The 18,757-nt window shown below is 39.8% G+C and overlaps 1 protein-coding gene across 6 annotated transcripts in view; it reads left to right on the top strand.

Annotated features, from left to right (window-relative positions):
- The first annotated feature begins 1,878 nt into the window (after positions 1 to 1,878).
- Positions 1,879 to 18,757, top strand: part of znf800b (zinc finger protein 800b) — a 31,969-nt gene continuing 15,090 nt past the window's right edge. The window contains exons 1-3 of one of the 6 annotated variants that reach the window (XM_085436611.1): positions 1,879 to 2,144; positions 14,819 to 14,930; positions 18,270 to 18,474. In XM_085436611.1, coding sequence (XP_085292737.1) covers positions 14,874 to 14,930; positions 18,270 to 18,474 — 262 coding nt within the window. In that variant the 5' untranslated portion in view covers positions 1,879 to 2,144; positions 14,819 to 14,873. Of the gene's footprint in view, positions 2,145 to 2,307; positions 2,445 to 3,453; positions 3,605 to 14,129; positions 14,166 to 14,818; positions 14,931 to 18,269; positions 18,613 to 18,757 lie in introns of those variants that run through there. The other 5 variants (XM_085436608.1, XM_085436609.1, XM_085436612.1 and 2 more) reach the window with 5 other exon arrangements.

Genomic DNA, 18,757 nt, shown 5'->3' with positions numbered 1-18,757 from the left:
TGCAGCAGCATGTGCACGACTTGAAGGCACGTGAGATCCTGACACTTCTTAGGAGGCAGAACGGTCACATTAGGAAAGCAATGTACGCATTACAAAACGCTTCATTTTCATTCCTTTGCAAGAGATGAACATAAATCTGATTATGAGGAATGTTTGGAGACTATTAACAGTTACAATATTTGCTCACATTGAATGCCCCGTTAGAGAAAAACAAAAAGATCTTACCAGTGTCATCTGTTTGTCTTGGAGTCCCTCTGGAAACGAGTCCCACCCTAATCTCACCAGTCCCCCCCCCCCCCCCCCCCTCCAAAAAAAAGGCCCACTGCTATAATTATAAACAAGCCATTTAAATTACCAACATAAACGAATTATTTGTTGTGCACAAAAAGTGTCCAAACATGTCACTAGGTGGTGTGATGAATGCAGCCTGCATGTAATTGAGAAGATAAAAGCTCTCAGCTCTATTCGACCACGGCCATGAATGCCGAGGAGTCCCCCCTCCCGCCTTTGCAAACAGCATTCTTATGATAATGGAATAATGCTGGTGCTTTAGTTAATTGTGTATAGGCGATAGTGGTGGGCACCTTTTGTTGTGGGCTCTCACGAGCTTAAAGGAAAGAGCTGGCGGGGATTATAACTCTTATGGAACTTCTTTAATTCCGCCCCCCTCTCCTTAAAACCATACTTTATTCCCACTTTGCATTCAATGTGTTGAGTGTTTTTCTTTATTTGATGTGGTCTAAGAGTTTGTCGGGTCGATTCAAGATAAGATTTCACATATGTGATGCTTATGATTTTTGCCAGTTAAATAACAGAACCCTTTATAACAGGTGTAACATAACAGTTTGTTCACAGTGCGCCCAAATCAAAGTTCTGCCCTGTTCAGGGAAAATTAGCACATTTACTTTGTTTAAGTGAGACACCTTTCTTAAGCATATCAATAGCAACACAACATGCTGACTCAAGTTCCAACTGTGAGGGGGTAAAGCTCCATTTTCACGGAAATCCCTGTATTTGTATTTAAATGGTGCATTTCAAGGCATTTAGCTTTAGTTATCAGGAAGGCTGGTTTTACCAGATCCTGACAGACTGTAACAGCCTCAACAACAGCTGATGGCACACTATGATAACACTGCATCACATCATACTATAAGAATGTAACTAAGATATCATAGTAGGCAAGGTATAAAGAGTAGTATAAGATTTGGAAAGGCCAGAAAAAAACTTTCTATTTATTGCAAACAATCATTTTTTCGCTATATAAACCTGCACTTTAAAAAGAACTCCTATTACTACCACAAAATAACCAGTATTATTAGAATACTGCTACTAGTTGGGTAACATTTTACTAATTATTTGAGCAGCAGAGCATGACTTCCCATCTTCCACATTACTTATGTATCACATAGAGCTTTTATATTCTACATTTCTTTAGCTAAATACACTGACCTGCACTGATCATACCCTCTCTTACTTACATTACTTTTATCCGCCGTCACAGTCAAATTTCTATGTTTTCTTTAGTTAGTACAGCTAATCAACAAAAACATATACATATATGCCCATTTCATGTGCACTGTAAAAATGGCTGCAATTACTACTACACAATAACTAGTTCTATTGGGCAAGGGGAACATTTTAAAATTTGCCCTTATCTAATTATTCAAGCAGCAGGTGCATAGCCCGTGTTCAACATGAGTAATGCATCACATGACGCTTGCATATGCTATAATTTTTGATATATATATATATATATATATATATATATATATATATATATATATATATATATGTGTGTGTGTGTGTGTGTGTGTGTGTGTGTGGCTAGATAGATATGTGCCACTATCATATTCAGACATATTATGCATACAGTTATTGTTTTAGCCAGCTGGCAGCAATTAGCTTAACTACTTTACCTTTTTCTACCCTTTTTCTATTTTAATTCGCACTTGTTATTAGTGGGTGCATGAGCTCGGTAGAAAAATAGTCTGTCTGTTGAATTCATTTAGATAACCTGAAGTGATAAAATGTAGTAAAAATACTTCCTTTATGTGACATGACTCAAATGTAAGGGGGGGTTTATTAGTAAGACCCCATGCCTGCACCAACAGGTTTGTTTTCAACTGAACTTGTCTGGAAACAAGGTAGGCGTGCAGTTACAAACTTTATTTCTCTGTTTTGCAAAAAACCATTGTAGTTTAACATATATATGTGCGAACTTAAAGCAAAAAAAACTAACATAGCTGTATTACCTTAGAAGCTGTTGCTGGCCTTTTGCAGTTAAGCTAACTAGCTTAAGGATGCTAGGCGGGTTAAATGGCATTCACACCATTGAAAATAATTCCAGTCATGTATTTATATGCATCTAAAATATCACAAAACAGTTGGTTGTTTTCATTATTTGTTACAAACAAGTGAAGGAAGTTGTAATGAAGGTAGGACAGGTAAGGCTAAGTGCTTATTTGGCATAAGTTGGGAAAGCTAGTGTTTAGCAGACTAGCTAGCCAGTGACATGCCATTAGATATGTTTTAGTTAAAAAATGTGATTATTCAACACCAACTATCCAAACAACTGAAAACATAAGCGATGTTATTGATGAGAAATGTATGATCACATTAGTGTTATTACTAATAAACTTAGTCAACAGCTGAAAAAGCTACTCATGCTTTTTTTAAATGTAGTTTGAAGTCAGTATTTATAAACCAATGCCATTTGGAAATTTAAAAATAAAGTAGAAAACAACATGAAGTTGTAAGAAACCAATTTGTCATCTGGCATATTTAAGGAGATCAGTGGGAGTTGTCCTTGGAAATACATTTTTAAAAGGAGAACCTTTTACTTGTTCTCATGTATCACATATAACTTGTCATATAGTTACACAAATCTTTAAATTTACTTGAATTCATTTAAAGAAGAAAAATAAACTCGTCAATTTCCTTTGGAGGAAAACTTTAAGCGCACAACTGTGTTTTATGCACTTCTAAATCATATTCTGTATAAAATTGTGATTAAAAACAATAAATATTCATTTAGTAAATCAAACCGTATCACCACAAATGCGAATAACTCGTTCACGTTTGTCAGTAATTTTGGTTATTTTGGTTAATTAGTTGGTATTTTATTAAATTGGCAGTGTAAATTATTTTATCTGCCAATTTAACTTCTGGGTGGGTACAAACACCCTGGTGTGCTTCGGAGTTTGCGTCGTGGACTCTTCTGGAGAGGTCTGTGTCCTCGAAAAGGTTGCGCGTTTTGGGGGTTAATCAACGCTATAACCGAGACACTGGATAAAAAGCTGGTCAATTTGTCAACTTTTTGTAATTAAAAAAGACCAAATCATCTCCCTTTTCCGTACTGTCCCTCTAAAGTGCCGATATTTTTAGCTAAAATTGGACGTAGAGGGTGCACCTTTGCGCAGAGACTGGTTTAACGCTGAGAGGCTCCTCTGGGTGCACAAAGACAGCGGCTCGCAGAGGAACTTGTTCAGAGTGAACCAGGGACGCTGGGAGGCGAAATAAACAATCTCCGGACTCGAAGTAGCAACGGTCGAGCAGTTTTATCTCTCGAAACACGCTATTCCGCCACCCATCCGAGAAAAACAAGGTAAGGACTTGGTTTAAATACGTTTCAGCGGGACTTGAGGGCTACGGAGCGGGTTGAACCTCCTTCGCTTTGGCTTCCCGAGCATGGTTGTTTTTGCAGAAAATGGCGTCATCGCCCTCTTGTTTCTGCCTGGCCGCGGCGGGGAGAGGAATAGTTTCAGAGACTTGTAGCAGTCTTTTACACGCGGCGTTTACTTCCTCAATGGTAAAATCTCCTACCGCGATGTGTTTTATTCAACAGAGACCGGTCAAAATACGGGGTTGTTCACCAATTCGCTCGGTAGAAGGACGCGCAAAGATGGAAGGGTCACCGGTCCTGTGCGCCAAGCTGCTTCTTGGAAAAGGTGCCACGGAGCCGCAAAACGCAGCGTTTCACATTCGCCGTGATATCATCCCCGGCCACTCCAGGATAATCCAAATGATCGGGGACGTTTTAGTGTTGCGGTCACGGTGGCGATGGACGGATTCGTGCGAGAGCTGCACCTTGTCTTTGTGTGTATTTTATTCGGGTTAGCTCGTTTTTACGCCGCACTCCCCTGCCATGCTGCAATAGTTACGAGGGGCCTCTCTTTAACGGCGTGAAAGGTGCATTTTATACTTGGCCTTTTCTTTGATCACGTTAAGCTGCTCTTTTGTTGCTCAAAACAGTGGCGTTTTTTAGGCTGACAATATAACCGTGTAAAAGGAGATTTTCGGGGATAATGGGGGGCGATGCAAATCGTGCCATGAGAACGACGACTGCTCTGCGCTCTGGTTCGCGGTTTACCAGACGAAGATAGCCTGAATGAGGTAAAAAATAAAAGTCTTTTGAGCGAATCGCACAGTTTGCACAAAACCGGGGAAGTCCGGCGCTGCGCAATGATTGTGCTGTTGCTTTGCGCAGAGAACGGTGGCAGCTGCTGTAACCGCCGCCACCTTTTCGCCGCTATATTTTTTGTGTGTGTTGGCCAACCTTTTGTAAATAGTTGGACTCTTGGATAAAAGAGCACAATAGCATTCATGCGGGCCCTTTATGGCCTGTGAATGTGGTCCTAAGTCACACTCTGGCTGTCCTGTCTTTCGCCGTCAGCTACGTGCATGCGTCCTAGCTCTGGCCACCACACATCCACCATAGCGAGGCCACTGGGTTCCCTGTGTATACGCTCTGCTTGGTTCCTCCTGTGGCCAAAAGTCGATGACGGATCGTGTGGTGAGTGCTAGCACAGGCCACTGGGATTAAATCGAAACAACCACAAAAAATCAGCCACGGAGACTGCACATCGCTCGCTCCGTGCACATTTTTATTAAGTTTCCTGAGTTATGCAACCGCATCCCCGTAGAGCGAACTGCTCATCCGCCTTTATTTACTCGTCCCCCGCCGTCGGATGGATATTTCTGTGGTAATATCTGGTGAATTGGACCAGTCCCTGTGGCGACGACACCGAATTAGGTAGATATGTCATTTGCAAATCACCCAGTGCCATTTGCGTCACAGCCCGCGGCCTCGCACGCCCATGGGGGGCGATGGAGTTGCAAATGGAGACTGTGTGTGTGTGCTGACGCTGCCCCAGCTGAACGAGAACCAATAGACACAGACTCGGGCGGCAACAATCGCCGTGCGCTTTCACTCTCCAGTAGTGCACCGACTTGGATTTCGTATAAACACGGAAGATCGCGCCGTTTATTCGAGATGGTTATGTTTCCATCGCTCTCCCTGGGATGCGTAAGTGGATGCGTACACACACTGGTTAAACCTGCTACAGGGCTCGACAGGCCAGCCGGAGAGGAGTATATCCGTCCGGTCCTTTCCTCATGGTGCTCGGTGCATGTGGCTATTGTGAACTCGCTCATGTGGATACACGTCTTTTCCACTGGATCGCGATGATATGGCCGTGAAGCATTTATGAACAGCGCAGAGAATGGGGTTGGATTATGATTCGGACACTGGATAAGCACTCGCTCGTTTTTTAGTAACATCCACAGCGCGCCACGCGTTTCTGGTTTGGAGATGAGCATGGCGTTTTTACCCAGGAACGTTTTATTTGTTGCCGTTGCGCTTTGGGGCACTGCGCATGGTTTGATCGGCCAGACCGAACTAGAGAACTAAGCCATAAAGTCGTGAAACGGTGATAATGTCAGGTACAGAATCCTTTATAAGATACTGTTGTGCAGTAAAGTCAGTTAAATCACTCTTTTCTAAGCAGTTTTTGAATGTAACGGAAATGCGTGAGCTTTACACGAATTTTGCAGCGATGTCAACATACAGGATTTTGATTCGTGAAATTAATTAATAATATTATCTCATATTACCTGAATTTTTTTTACCTGACTAACCCCCACCTATGTGTTTACATTGAGATTTTTTTAACATATTTTTTTAACTGTGCAGTTTCCACTTCCTGTACTTTTATTTAAAAAAACAAAAGGTTACAGATCAGTAGAGATTGCTCCCTGTGCTGTGAAACATGTTCCCTAAAGCACAGATGCCACCCTGAGGTAATGGAGTGATATAGGAATCTTTTCTTCTTTGACAGTTTAAAGCTCCCAACTTTGAACTTGCAGGTGGCTGTTATTTCAGTATTTGATTAACTGAAAACTTATTTTGCACTGTATGCTGTCAGAACCTGGCTGCACTGCCCCCTATTGCCTCTGTTTTCTCTATTGCCCTCTGTTCAAGCTGTGACACAGTGCATGAGTAACTTTGACAGAATAGAGATGGTCAGTCTAACCTTCGGGAGTGACATGAATGGATAAGAAGGCCATGAGTTTAGATAACAAAGTGGGCGACAGAGGACTAAAATAAAAAGGAGGGTTAGTCTGAAGTTGACAGAATTGTTCTTCATGAGCAACCACTATATTTTGTTATTCCCTGTATTATATATATTGTTTCATATTACTTTTATATTTGCCATTTTTTTTGGCAAATCTTTTAACTACCTCAGCTTGGCCTCCATTCATTTTATTCTAGGTGTTTATTTCTTTTTAGCAGCTTGAGATAAGAACAGCAGCCAAGACTGCCTGGCTTTCTTCCTTGCTGAGGCACCACAGGTATCTTGGTTTTCACCAGGGTGGATGCTGACTGCAACAGTTAAATGACGTCACTGTATGATTCAGTCAGGTTAATGATGTAGTGTTGTGTTCAGTCTCTGAGTCAGCTTGTCAAACCAGTGTGCAAGTTCAGTCAGTCAACAAGCCTTTTTACCTGCCAGTCACACACCACAGTAGAAACACAGCAAAATATCCATTCAGCCAGGAAACAAGATAATCAATTTCAGCAAAACGGCCAGCAAGCTAGGTAGTAAGTCAACTAGTGAGCCAGGAAACTATGGTGGAGTATTTCGAGTCTACAAAACAATTAAATACACTAGGGCATAGGTGTCAAACTCTGGCCCGCGGGCCAAATTTGGCCCGCAGCCTAATTACATTTGGCCCGCAGCCATACCAAATTACTATTAGAGCTGGCCTACTGGTATTATACAGCCAATATATATATTGTTTAGTATTAAGCTTTGCTTGTTCCATATTCAGTTTTTCAGCAAAACGTGTTTGAGTCCATAAGAAAAGATTCATTCTTATATCTGGAGGAATAAATATATTTCAATAAATATTAACGTTAGCCCGCGACTTTGTTCCAGTTTTGAATTTTGGCCCACTGTGTATTTGAGTTTGACACCCCTGCACTAGGGAAACGTATTTTGCAGTGTTCATGGTAAAGACAAGCACAGTTTTCAGTAGATATCAATCTGTCAACAACAACAAAAAAAGACTTTTTACCTATTGTGATAGAAATATCTGACTAGAACAGTTGTTCAAGGCTGTTGTCACAACAGTGTTGCCTCATTACAGAATAGGGTGGGATCTCAGGTGATCTGTGTGTGTTTTGGATTTCATAGATTGTTGCTTTCTTTCTTTGCCATTCATTGTTGACATCACCCTCTTTGGGGCTTGTACTTAATTATACATTTATGTGTGATTTTTAAAGCCTTGATATGAAGTAGACTATGCACTGTGCATCCACACCTGGCCTGAAAATGCCCATTATGCATCTCTTGTGGTTTTATTTATTTAAATCTGTGTCTGTGCTCCCTTTCCATGCTTTGCTGCTGCTGCTGCATCTCTTTATGTTGCTCTAATCTGCTGTGTGCTTGCTTTGAATTAAGGCTAAGGACGGTGTCCTGTGGAGAATTTGTTTCATATCTGGTTTGGTCTAATTCAGCTGTTGTGTGTACTGCCACCGAGTGTGCCTTTAAAGGGTGTTCTGGCTCAATTGGGTTGTTGAAAATGATGACATGAAAGCAAGTCAAGATATTAAGTTTCAGCAAACTTTGCTGTGCAATGATTTCTGGGCGAGAATGAAGTTGCTGCTGGGGAGAATGAGTCTGTGTAATAACTCAGCTGGTGTGGTTGTGGTGGTATCGCTCAGGTATTTTCCCATTTGCAACCAAAACGTTGTAGAGAATGATTTCTTTCCACAATGATTAATGTTTGTGAGTTTCAGTATAATATCTCAAGACCAACTGGTGTGTGCATGTATATGAGATCCCATATGTTCCTGGGCAGCAACCTGTTAATGCTATCACACAGGATGTTACTGTAACACACAGTGAGATCAGTTAATCATATTTGAATGTGAATGTTTATTTTCTGTCACCAGTACCTTTCTTGAAGTGAGAAACTCCACCGAATTTATCTAAGCTTGTTTTAGTGTTACAGTTAGAGGGACTATTTTGCAGTTGTACAGATATGTCTCCAAAAATGTTGGGACACTGTGTAAAATGTCAATATACACAGATGCCTCAATCTTAAATGCCTGTCCACCTAAGGGCCATGGAGGTGATATAGAGGGTGAAACACAAACTGGACAGCTTTCAAGTCTTTTGCAGTCATAACAAATATTTCTTTTGACATTGGGAGAAACTCCAATCAGGCACAGGGAGAACATACAAGCTTCACATAGAAAGGCCACATCTAGCCATCCAGTTTGAACAGGAACGCTCTTGGTGTCATGCAAAATGTTAAGTAACAGGACAGGGGGATAAAATTTGGAAAAGTTGTGGAGGTTGAACAGATTTGTTTTTGAGCAGTTTCAGAGTAAGACGTCTCAATCTAAGATACTTTGGGATTTCCATCATCTGTTGTACATGTTATCGTTAATTCATTCAAACAGTTTGGAGAAATCAGTGTATGCAAGGGACAAATAAAAAAAATAAAAAAAATTTGGTTGCGCCAGCAGCAGTTCATTTAAAGCAGATACGATTCAGTAGTGAAACTCACTGTGTGGGCTCAGGAACGCTTCCAGTAACCGTTCTCAGTGAACACAGTATGTTGCTGTATCCACAGTTGCAAGTTGAAACTGTCATGTATAAAAACAAAACAAAACATTTCTCACAAAACATTACATTTCTATTAGGCTAATTTTAGCTTATGTTAAGAGTTATTAGACAACTGCAACCTGCTGTTTTATTATTATTATTATTTTTGCATTGCGTTAGTTTTTCTTCACCTTCCTCTCACACATTGTGTGTGTGTGTGTGTGTGTATGTGTGGAGCTGACAGGAGACAGCTGAAGTGCAATAATATGAATCGAGTTAATGAGGACACCTTATGTTACTCAAGTCCAGTAAAAGCTTTCCAGCAAGAGTTACACCAAACCAACGTCCTTCCAGCTTCTACCCTGTGTAACGTCTCTGACTGAGACGGAGAGCTTTGAGCTTTTCAGTCATGCCAACTTATTTGAGGAGAGTTTGTGGTAAAGTGTAAAACTTCTGGAAATATTCAAGAAAAGCTGCTGGTGTAGTAGGTGTGAAACACCTCCGAACTATTCTTTTTTTTTGCTGTTAACATCTTCTGTGGTACATTAGCTCCCACTCTGGTTGATTGTGTGGTGAAGTGAACACAGAAAATCAGAGAACTGTTATTGTTGTCACTGGTAGGTGGTAATATCAGTGACAACATGGGACCTACGAAAAAGATCAATACAAAAGATCCAAATAGTGGATTGCCGTATTCTTGATCAACATCCTACTTTTTCTGGGGCCCAGCTCACCTTGAAACCTGTTAGTAGCTTACATTTCAAAAGCCAACATCCTGGGAACATTGGTGCATGTGACATGCTTAACTTGCACCTGTGCAAAGGTACTGGTAGTTAAACCAATTGGTTTCACTACTCAGAGTGCTGTTTAAAGGAAGAGGTGTCTTTCCCTGTCCTTCAGTCAGACTTTCAAAGTACGGATGTGGAGAAAAATTTGGAGATTTTGGATAGTGATACTTTTGGAAAACATGAGGCGGCCAAGTGGACCTCCTCCAAGTGGACCTCCTCCAAGTGGACCTCCTCCAAGTGGACCTCCTCCAAGTGGACGTCCTCTTCCTATATACATATTGCACATTTTCGAGAATACAAGCAATAAAGGGAAAGGGTCACCACCACCGTATATAAACGGTCCATTCTGTGATTCACCGTGTGGAAAGTGTTTACATTCAAGCAGCGCACAATATCACTGCCTCCATACTGTGCTGTAGTCATTCTTGGTATACCTGCCAGCAGCTAGCATCATGTCAGTGTATAGAGTTCGTCCATTAGGAGGAAGTCTTCTCCAGCGGCCACAGGAAATGACTAGTAGATCATGATTGCTGCCATCTATCTAATGGCTGTGGTGCTACATAAGCAGTACATCTTATAATAATGCACACTTAGATGTTTAAATATTATGTAGCAAATATTTCTTTATCTGCTATACCATAGAAAGCTGAGGTTTCACTGCAGCATAGAAAAAGTTATTTTCTTCTGTTGTGAATTTACCTTATCTATTTTCTCTCAAAAGGAAAATTATGATTTTTCTCCTAAAATAAGAGATGTTCCCAGATGGGAAACTCAGTTTACAAATTGGATTCATCATAGTATTAACAGAATTCACTATGGATTGCCGCTACAGCTGAAACTCACACTCAGGTGTAATTTGTGAACTACTGAGCAATGGATGCCTGCTTGTTTTGCTGGGAATGGGTATACTGGAGTATTTGAATTGAAATTTTACAGCTGGAAATGGTAATGGTACTCAGGCAGTGAGTCATACTAGCCAGGTAGTGGGTGATTTGTTCAGAGTTATATTAGTATATAGGAGAGGAGAAGAGTTGAGCTCTTATTTTTAGAATATAAGAAACATGTGATTAATTCTTAAGATTGTCAGCTTTGAGACTGTATTTCCAAGTGCCTCAGGCAATTTAGTCCCAGCTCAGCCTTTCATTGCAAACACAAGCTCATATCATTCATCTTTTTCTGCATTATCAGCTATTGTTCAGCAGTTGTTTATCAAGGACTGTTCTGAGGAGGATGGAAGGAAATGCCTTTTTCAAACCTGTTTCTTCTTTATTGATCTTTTGAAATTGGTCTTACAGCATTTGTGGAGCATCGTTTTCTTTCTGAGAGACAATTTCACAGAGCATCACTGTACTAGATGTACAATGCATAGTTTTCTCAACAGATAATGTTTTTTTAAACATGAAAGGTGAGGATAACAATAATCACGGCTGCCAATATATTTAAAAGGTAAACATTAGTATACATTAGAATGGAGTGAAAGATGATTGATGGCCCCAAAAGTAGAATTTTAGAACTACTTAAAATATCTGACATTTTGATAAATGTGAGGAAAATAACATGATTTTAGGCCAATGTGCTAACCATGCTAATATCGCCATTTCCAGTCTGAGCCACATTGGTGTCATTACCAGAGTCATAACACGGATCAGTCCTTCATAACCACCTCTGTCTGTTGCCATACAAATGTGAGAGTCCCCTGTGTGTTGTTGACATGTGTGTTGTTAAAGGTGTTTGTTTTCAGCCTTTGCAGTACATGATGCCTCTTTAAGGTATCAGTCACACAGGCCTAGAGACTGGTCAGTGAGTAACTGACATCCAGCAGGTCACCAACTGATCTCTAGGACTCAATGACTGGAGCCTAAGGCAGTGTCCACGGTGGTAGGGTCAGCTCCAGCAGACTGGGAAGAATGGCATTATTAGCTGGAGTTATCAGTTATTAGGTGCTGCTAGTCTTGGGTCGAGATGTGTGTCTGTTTTGATACTATGGTATATTCAAATATGTAGATAAACTTATGTGTCAATTTGCTGTATAGTACTTGTCTTGTAGATGTGATTGGAAAACGGTAACAAACATTTCTGATAGTTCTAGATTTAGTATGAAACTCAGATGCTTAGATAATTTCAAATGTACTTTTGCATGCATAGTTCTTTGTGGTCAGAGTGACAGAAACTTGTAATCTGTGTTTGTTTTCTGTAATAATATATTCGTATTCAGGATAGTAGAGTGCTTGAATGCATCCCAGCATGCATTAAGTGAAACACTGAGAAATACCTTAAGCAGGTCATGAGGGGCCACTGAGCTAATGGATTAACACAAAATAGATAGACAGTTTTTCTTAAATGCATACTAAGAGCAATGTAGGGTTCCTCACCAGTATTAGATGTTTTTAGACTTTCACAAACATGGTGTACAAATTACACTCAGGAAGATCAAAGATCTTTTTTTGCTGAGCAGTGAAGGATAGGAGGGGGATAAGTCCACAGTAGCTTCAAATTTAGCACTGCCTTTATATGTTGTATTAACTAAGGTTAACTCTACTATTTTTTTAAAAATAAAGAAACAGAAATTTTAAATGAGCTTGTTTCCTTACTCCCCAGTAGTCGGCAGGGTAGACAGACTTTCCGGTCAAAGTCCTCATTTCCCATTATAGTTAATGGCTGGTGTTAATCTCCCTCCTGATAAAAATAGAGCTTAACTGGGTAGGTGCATGATGTATTAATATGCCTGCTCTTAATTTTAGTTGAAAATACATAAATTTAATTGAATAGTTCTGTTAGAAATTCTGACTTTGTTACTGTTGACCTGTAGCATCCATGCTGTCCTTTCCTTTTTTTTTTTTAGATAGACAAGATAAAAACAAATGCATTCCCACAGACTGACATTTTCTATGTCTCCAGCCATGGCTCCACTCTAGTTGAGCTCATCTGTTAAGTAGCTGCTCCATTATTGCAAGTATCCTCTGCTGTGGCATTATTGCATAGTGCTTGACTGGTTCATCATTAGTGCTAAAAGTCGGGATCCAGAGATGAAAAGGCGTGCTGTGGTTCTTAACGATGCCTGGCACACTAGAAATGTAAATTCAGGAACAATCTATATATAAAGTCTCTCTCTCTCTCTCTCTCTCTCTCTCTCTCTCTCTCTCTCTCTCTCTCTCTATCTATCTATATATATATATATATATATATATATATATATATATATATATATATATATATATATATATATTGTTCTTAACCATCAGGCCAGGCATAATTTTGCCCCCACTTGAGGTATACTAAACATCTTTTGCATTGAGAGGTGTGTTGCGTTGTGACAGCTATCTTCAAGCCCTTGGTCTTGTAGAAAACACTATAAAACTTTTAAACTAAAAAAACCCCATTTTCATTACATGCTTTGTCTCCCTCTGCTGGAGTTTCAGTAGCAGTTAAAGTGTTTCTGAGTGGGGGACATGCCTGTACATGGGACAGCGTGCTTTGACACTGGCTTTGTCTTGAAGCATTCGGGGCCCCCGCTGCATCTACTGACACAACTGTCGCTGTTTGCCTAATGTCCCTTTCCCTGTAGTTGAAGGTCATAGTGATTAATTTCAGAATATTAGTTTCAATACTTAATAAACTTAGTATAAAATCTCAAAATCTTCGCTACTACATCTTTGCTTCAGGCATAGAGTTGATGTGATCTAATTTCAGTTGGTGATCTGTGCTTTCCCTTCTTGATATTCATCCAATTTGTTTTGTGTTTCCTTGCTGTCTCTTAAATCCAAATTACCACAAATTTGGGATGCTCATAGTATGTCATAGCCAAACTGCTTCAAGCCACTGTCACTTGCAGCACCTTATTAGTTCAACGTTGGACTCTTCATACATTTAAAACTTGTTCTCTGGCAAAAAACAACAAAAGTCACTCTGCAGATTGCAGTGACAGCTAACGTAGGCTTCTTGTTGTTAGATCTTATGGCAAAAGATGGCAAATTTTGGAAAAGTGAGGTTGTTCAGCATGTGCCTCTGAAGCTGGATGATCTTATGTTAAAAAAATACGTCCAGTAATATGGTGTCTAAATGACCACTAGAGGGCAGCAACTCATACTGTTTCACACCTAAATCTGTAATACAAAGCTATGGTAGATTTGTTATGATACAGAGCAACCAATGAAAAGTATCTTTACAGCATCCACAACAATTTGGCACTGCAGTTCTCAGTCTGACTCATAAAGGACTCAAGTAGGTAACTCATTCAAAACCACTGGCTCTGCACTTCCACCAATACAGTTCCTGTATCAAAAGGAAACTTGTAACAAAACAAAGCCCACTTAAAAGCAGTTTCAGATTCCACACACCCAGTATCTATATTAGACCTTGTTATGGGTGTGTTTTCTACATGTTGTATTGTAACTTATGTGGCTGTGTTTAAGAAGTGAAACTTTTTTTTCTGCCAGTTTTCTTACAGATTCTTGATTTGGACACCACAGTGTTGCAAAAATGGGTAAAAAAAAAAGTATTTTATGCACATTTTCTCTCTCTCTTTGGGTTTGCTGATTGCACCAATTCTTGCTTCAATAGAATTACCTGTGACAACTTATTTTAATGCAGATTGAATCAATCTTTACACTGCTGCAGAATGGTTACAACTATAAGGTGTTCTTAGAAGAAATATATGCTGCATATCAATTAGGAGAAACAATATTCATGAGCCAGAGTACTCCGTTACAAATGCACACATAGAGATGGTGCAAATCATGTAGTGTATTGGTTCATGGTAACATTGCAGACTGTTCTCATCAACTTTCTGTAAAACTCCCACATTTTCTGAAGACTAACGCACGTGGAAGATGATATTAAATGGGCAACATTGGTAGCATTTTATTTAAAGTTTAGATTGTGTGACTTACAATTCTTTCACTAGTCTGCTTCGCTGATGTTGATAATGTATCATGGCTTTGTGTAATCTGCACACAAACAATCCTTTACAAATGTATTGCAAGTGTACATCTGTAAACAAGAAAACAGTGCACAGTTAAGATATGAGAAACTATAATTTGTTTAATTCTTTAGACAGCTTTTCATGCTTTAGTGGCTTTTCCAGCAGAAGTTAATTCTTTCAGTCCAGTTCTTGGCTCATGTGGAGTGTTGTTGCAGGTTACAGGTGTATGCTGGTAGTGAACGTGTGGGGCAGCAGGCCAGTCTTGGCAGCATGGTGAAGGCCCAGAAGTCAGCTGGGAGGAAGAGCTCTAACTGTCCCCGCAGACAGGTACTGGACAAAAGAAAATCTAACAATGCCTGTCTGATTGTAAAGTCACACTTCATTTATGTTAGACCCAAATGAAACCTAACCTATTATTGAAATAACTCCTGCCACATGTTACAAAATTTACTGGATGTGAACTAGGGAAAACTTGAATTCTGTCCTTATATATTTCCCTTTAAGTACCCCCTTTTGTTTGTCCTAGCCCCTGTGTTGTTTGTGTTTTTTTTGTAGCATGTGTATTGTGCCTGCAGTCATTACAGTGTGCCACAGCCTTTGCATATGGGAAATAGGAATTGTACAGATACACCAGGTAATACAATTAGTATTTTTATTGTGAAAAAGAGAAAATATGTCAGTGATTGTGTTACAATAGAAGCTTATTTGCAGTCTAGACAAGGATATTTAGACGGCCAGGAAATTTGGAGAAAAAAAAACAAACAGTCAATACGACAAAGTGCAGAGTCTTAGCTTTAATTTGAGTTGTTTTTCATCACTGGGGAGGATAGTTTAGGAGCTGTAGCCCTTTACACATAATGCCAACATTTAGGGGTTTAAAAATAAATCAGACATAAACTAAATCATGTTATATGTTCTAGCCTGGCGGTCAATCTCAACACTCTTTGTATCTACACCAGTGAATCTAGTAGGTCTGCCCTTTCAGCAAGTGAAATGCAGCTCAGCCAGGCTGAGATTATGTAACAACGACTCCACGCAAGGACTTTCTTCACCCTGAAAAGCTTTTTGGGTGCTCTGGCCACTTGTTAAGGATTATTGTCCCGCTGAACGATGATAGGTTGTCTGTTGTGTTTCAGCACGTTTGCCTGAATATGTTTAGCAGTGTTTATCCTTTTTCATCTGTCAGTCGTTTAATTATCAATAAATTCTTGTGTACCAGCTCTGCTGACAGCAAAGCATGACATCACCATGTTTGACAAATGAGGTGCTATACTGAGGGTCATAAGCTGTTCCTTTTGTCTTATTTCTGCATGTTTGTTTTTTCATAATTTTGATATAGATGCATTGTTGTAGAGTTCTGTTCCAAGAATTCTTGCCAAAATTTTGTCTTTTGGCGAACTGACACTTTACTTTGTGAGGATTCTGTGTATTTTGCACATTTTTTGAAGCTCAACTAACATCTTCTTTACTTTTTCACTCTTCACGTGTTAATTTTCTTAATAACAAGAAGCCTCACTGCGAAACAGGACACAAAATCTTTAATAATTGTTTTTGAAATTTTGCAATTTGATCACCTTATTAAAGGGGCTATATCTCGAACAATTCTTTTAGTACCACTGTAAACCCTATTAATATGTAGTTTTCATTATTCTGTTTTGGTTCGGTTTGCTGATGCGCAAAGCCCAAGCAGTAACCAAAAACTGTAAATGCCCATATACAAATGCAAATCTACAAATCTTCATTAGAGCCCTGCATCTTTTTTTTGTTGAAGTTATAGACCTCATGATTAAATACCATTCATCGTGTGATTAATGACATATTGCTGTCAATATCCATATGAAAATCAGTCTTGTTAAATAATCATCCGACTGATTTATCTGTTTTGTTTTTTGTTTTTTTTTTGATACCGCTTTCACCTGTTCGTTTTATTCTTTATTCCACATGACATTTTTTAAAAGAGTGGAATTTCATAGCCCGCCCACCTACTCTAATCAGTCTTCTTTCTTGTGCTTTGTGCTCACCACTTTCCATTGAAAATGAATCATGAATAGTTGACTGATTGACTGGCAGATGAATTGAAATTCTAAGTGAATGGTGGCACTCCCTGATGTTTTTTTCTTCAGCTCATGACGGTGATTTTTTCCCTCTTTTTCTTAAAGTAAAAACTTACTGTGTTTTTTTTCTTTCCCTTCATCTTTGCACTTGAACCATTGGTTGAAATAAATCTGTCTGGGTCCACTGGGTTCATTAGGTTACGTGTGTATTGCACAAATGGGATATTTTTTGGGCTATTTTGCAGCTATTTGTTTAAGCCACGATATGGCAATGTGTCCGTTTGTATGTCTTTGTGCCTTAGTGTCCAACCGGCCCACTTGTCCTGTGGTGATGTGCTGTAATGTAGTTAATGTGGAGTCATTTATCCCTCTTCAAGGACAGCGGGGACACGAGGAGTTAGCGAGGCAGACACAGACAGAGAGGGAATGAGGATAAATTGGTGGGTGGCAGAGGAGCTAAGATTGGGGACTTGGATAGAAAGGAGGTCTGGTTAAGAGACATAAATACACACACAGACAAACATGCTGTGTGTGCACACATTGAGGAGTTGATGGGGAGTCACTTATCTGCTGGGGGGTAGCTGTGTGAGACAAGGTTAATGTTCCTCTACAAAATTTCTGGATGCTCAGGAGACATGTGCGCAGAGACGTATACACGGCCAGCTGTTGTGGTCCTTCATTCTGCCCAACAATTGGCATTAATTCAGGACAAAGACAGCTACTAATTGTATTTTTAAGGAGCTCTCTTCTAATTTACTTGTCTATGAATGCATGAATTTTCAGTCTTCATTAGGTAACATTTATAATTTCAAACTATTTTTTAAATTCTTGCCCAGATGGAAAAGAAATAGTAAAAACTTATAAAAGACTTGCATAAGATGTGGCCTACTTCATATAGTGAATCATATAAGGCTTATATGATTTACTCATGAAAGTGGCCACTTTCTCATTACTTTCATATATTGTTTTAGTAAGTATCCAAAACGTACAAGTTTCATTTATATAATTTTTCAAGGGATCTTATATCTGTTTTCACTCTTGTGTGCTTTTCATACAAGTTTCACACAAGACAGATACAAACCTTATAAGATTTATATATATCTTTTCCATATGAGTGGACTCTGCTAGAGTAGCTTTGTAGGATACACTGATTAAAATAATCTTTATTTACTATGCACTAGACCTTGGTGCAGCCCTTTATATTCATCCACTGTCTAAAACAAGCCAACTTTCTTCTAATTGGCTTCCCTTTGCAAACAGAACCTTTTATCAAGGGTGCGTTCCTGAGACGAACCTATTAACTATAAAGAAGTTATTTAAAGCTTTTGTCTCATAAGCAGTCCCACATATGCTAGTATCCATCACTGCAGTGGCTTGCCCTTTTTACCTACAGTGTTAGTCACTTTCCCTTTGACAGCTACTATCTAAAGCAGTTAACGATTTTTTGGATTTGTCTCCCTCCAGTGGTTGTATATATATCACAGTGGCAGGCAGCAATTCTTGCTGATGTCCACAGTACCCACAGGAGCATGGAGATTACAGTGGCTTTAATTATAAATGCAGTCCGTTTTATTTGTGTGTCTTATGTTGTCATGTCTGGCTTTCTTGTCAGAGTGGTGTTCAGCCAGAGATGGAGGGAGGCCAACTCCATTCGGACACCCAACATCAACAGGTGCAACCCAGACATGGAGATCAGTGCTCTGATCAGCTTCATCTTCAGACCTCTGCTTCAACTGAGGCGCTGCCGGTGAAATGGGACCAGAAGGAAACTCCAGTGGATGTTCAGGAAAGGGGCAACTCTGCTGGACAGCACCAGGGTAAGCCTCTGTGGAAGCCCATTCCCCCTCTACTGCCTGAGCCTCATAGGAACACTACCACTCAGACCAGGGACCAGAGCTGCCAGACTGAGGAGCAGTTTCTGCAGACGAGTGCCTGCAAACATGGCCAGAACACAGGTGAGTATGACTGTTGTGTGCAGACTCAAGCTGTTGCACTTAAGGTTTTGAGTCGTCCGTTTATCCCATTCTCATGAGCTCATTGTTTGAGGAAAGGGTATGGGAAAATGTAGCACAACCGTTTGCTTGGTCTCATGGATGAATT

The sequence above is a fragment of the Copadichromis virginalis genome, linkage group LG17, assembly GCF_057382275.1.
Source record: "Copadichromis virginalis isolate Kocher_CV1m ecotype Utaka linkage group LG17, C_Virginalis_male_GT1.1, whole genome shotgun sequence".
Taxonomy (NCBI): Eukaryota; Metazoa; Chordata; class Actinopteri; order Cichliformes; family Cichlidae; genus Copadichromis; species Copadichromis virginalis.
The sequence above is the reverse complement of the archived record's forward strand: the minus strand, read 5'-3'. Positions and strand labels throughout refer to the sequence as shown.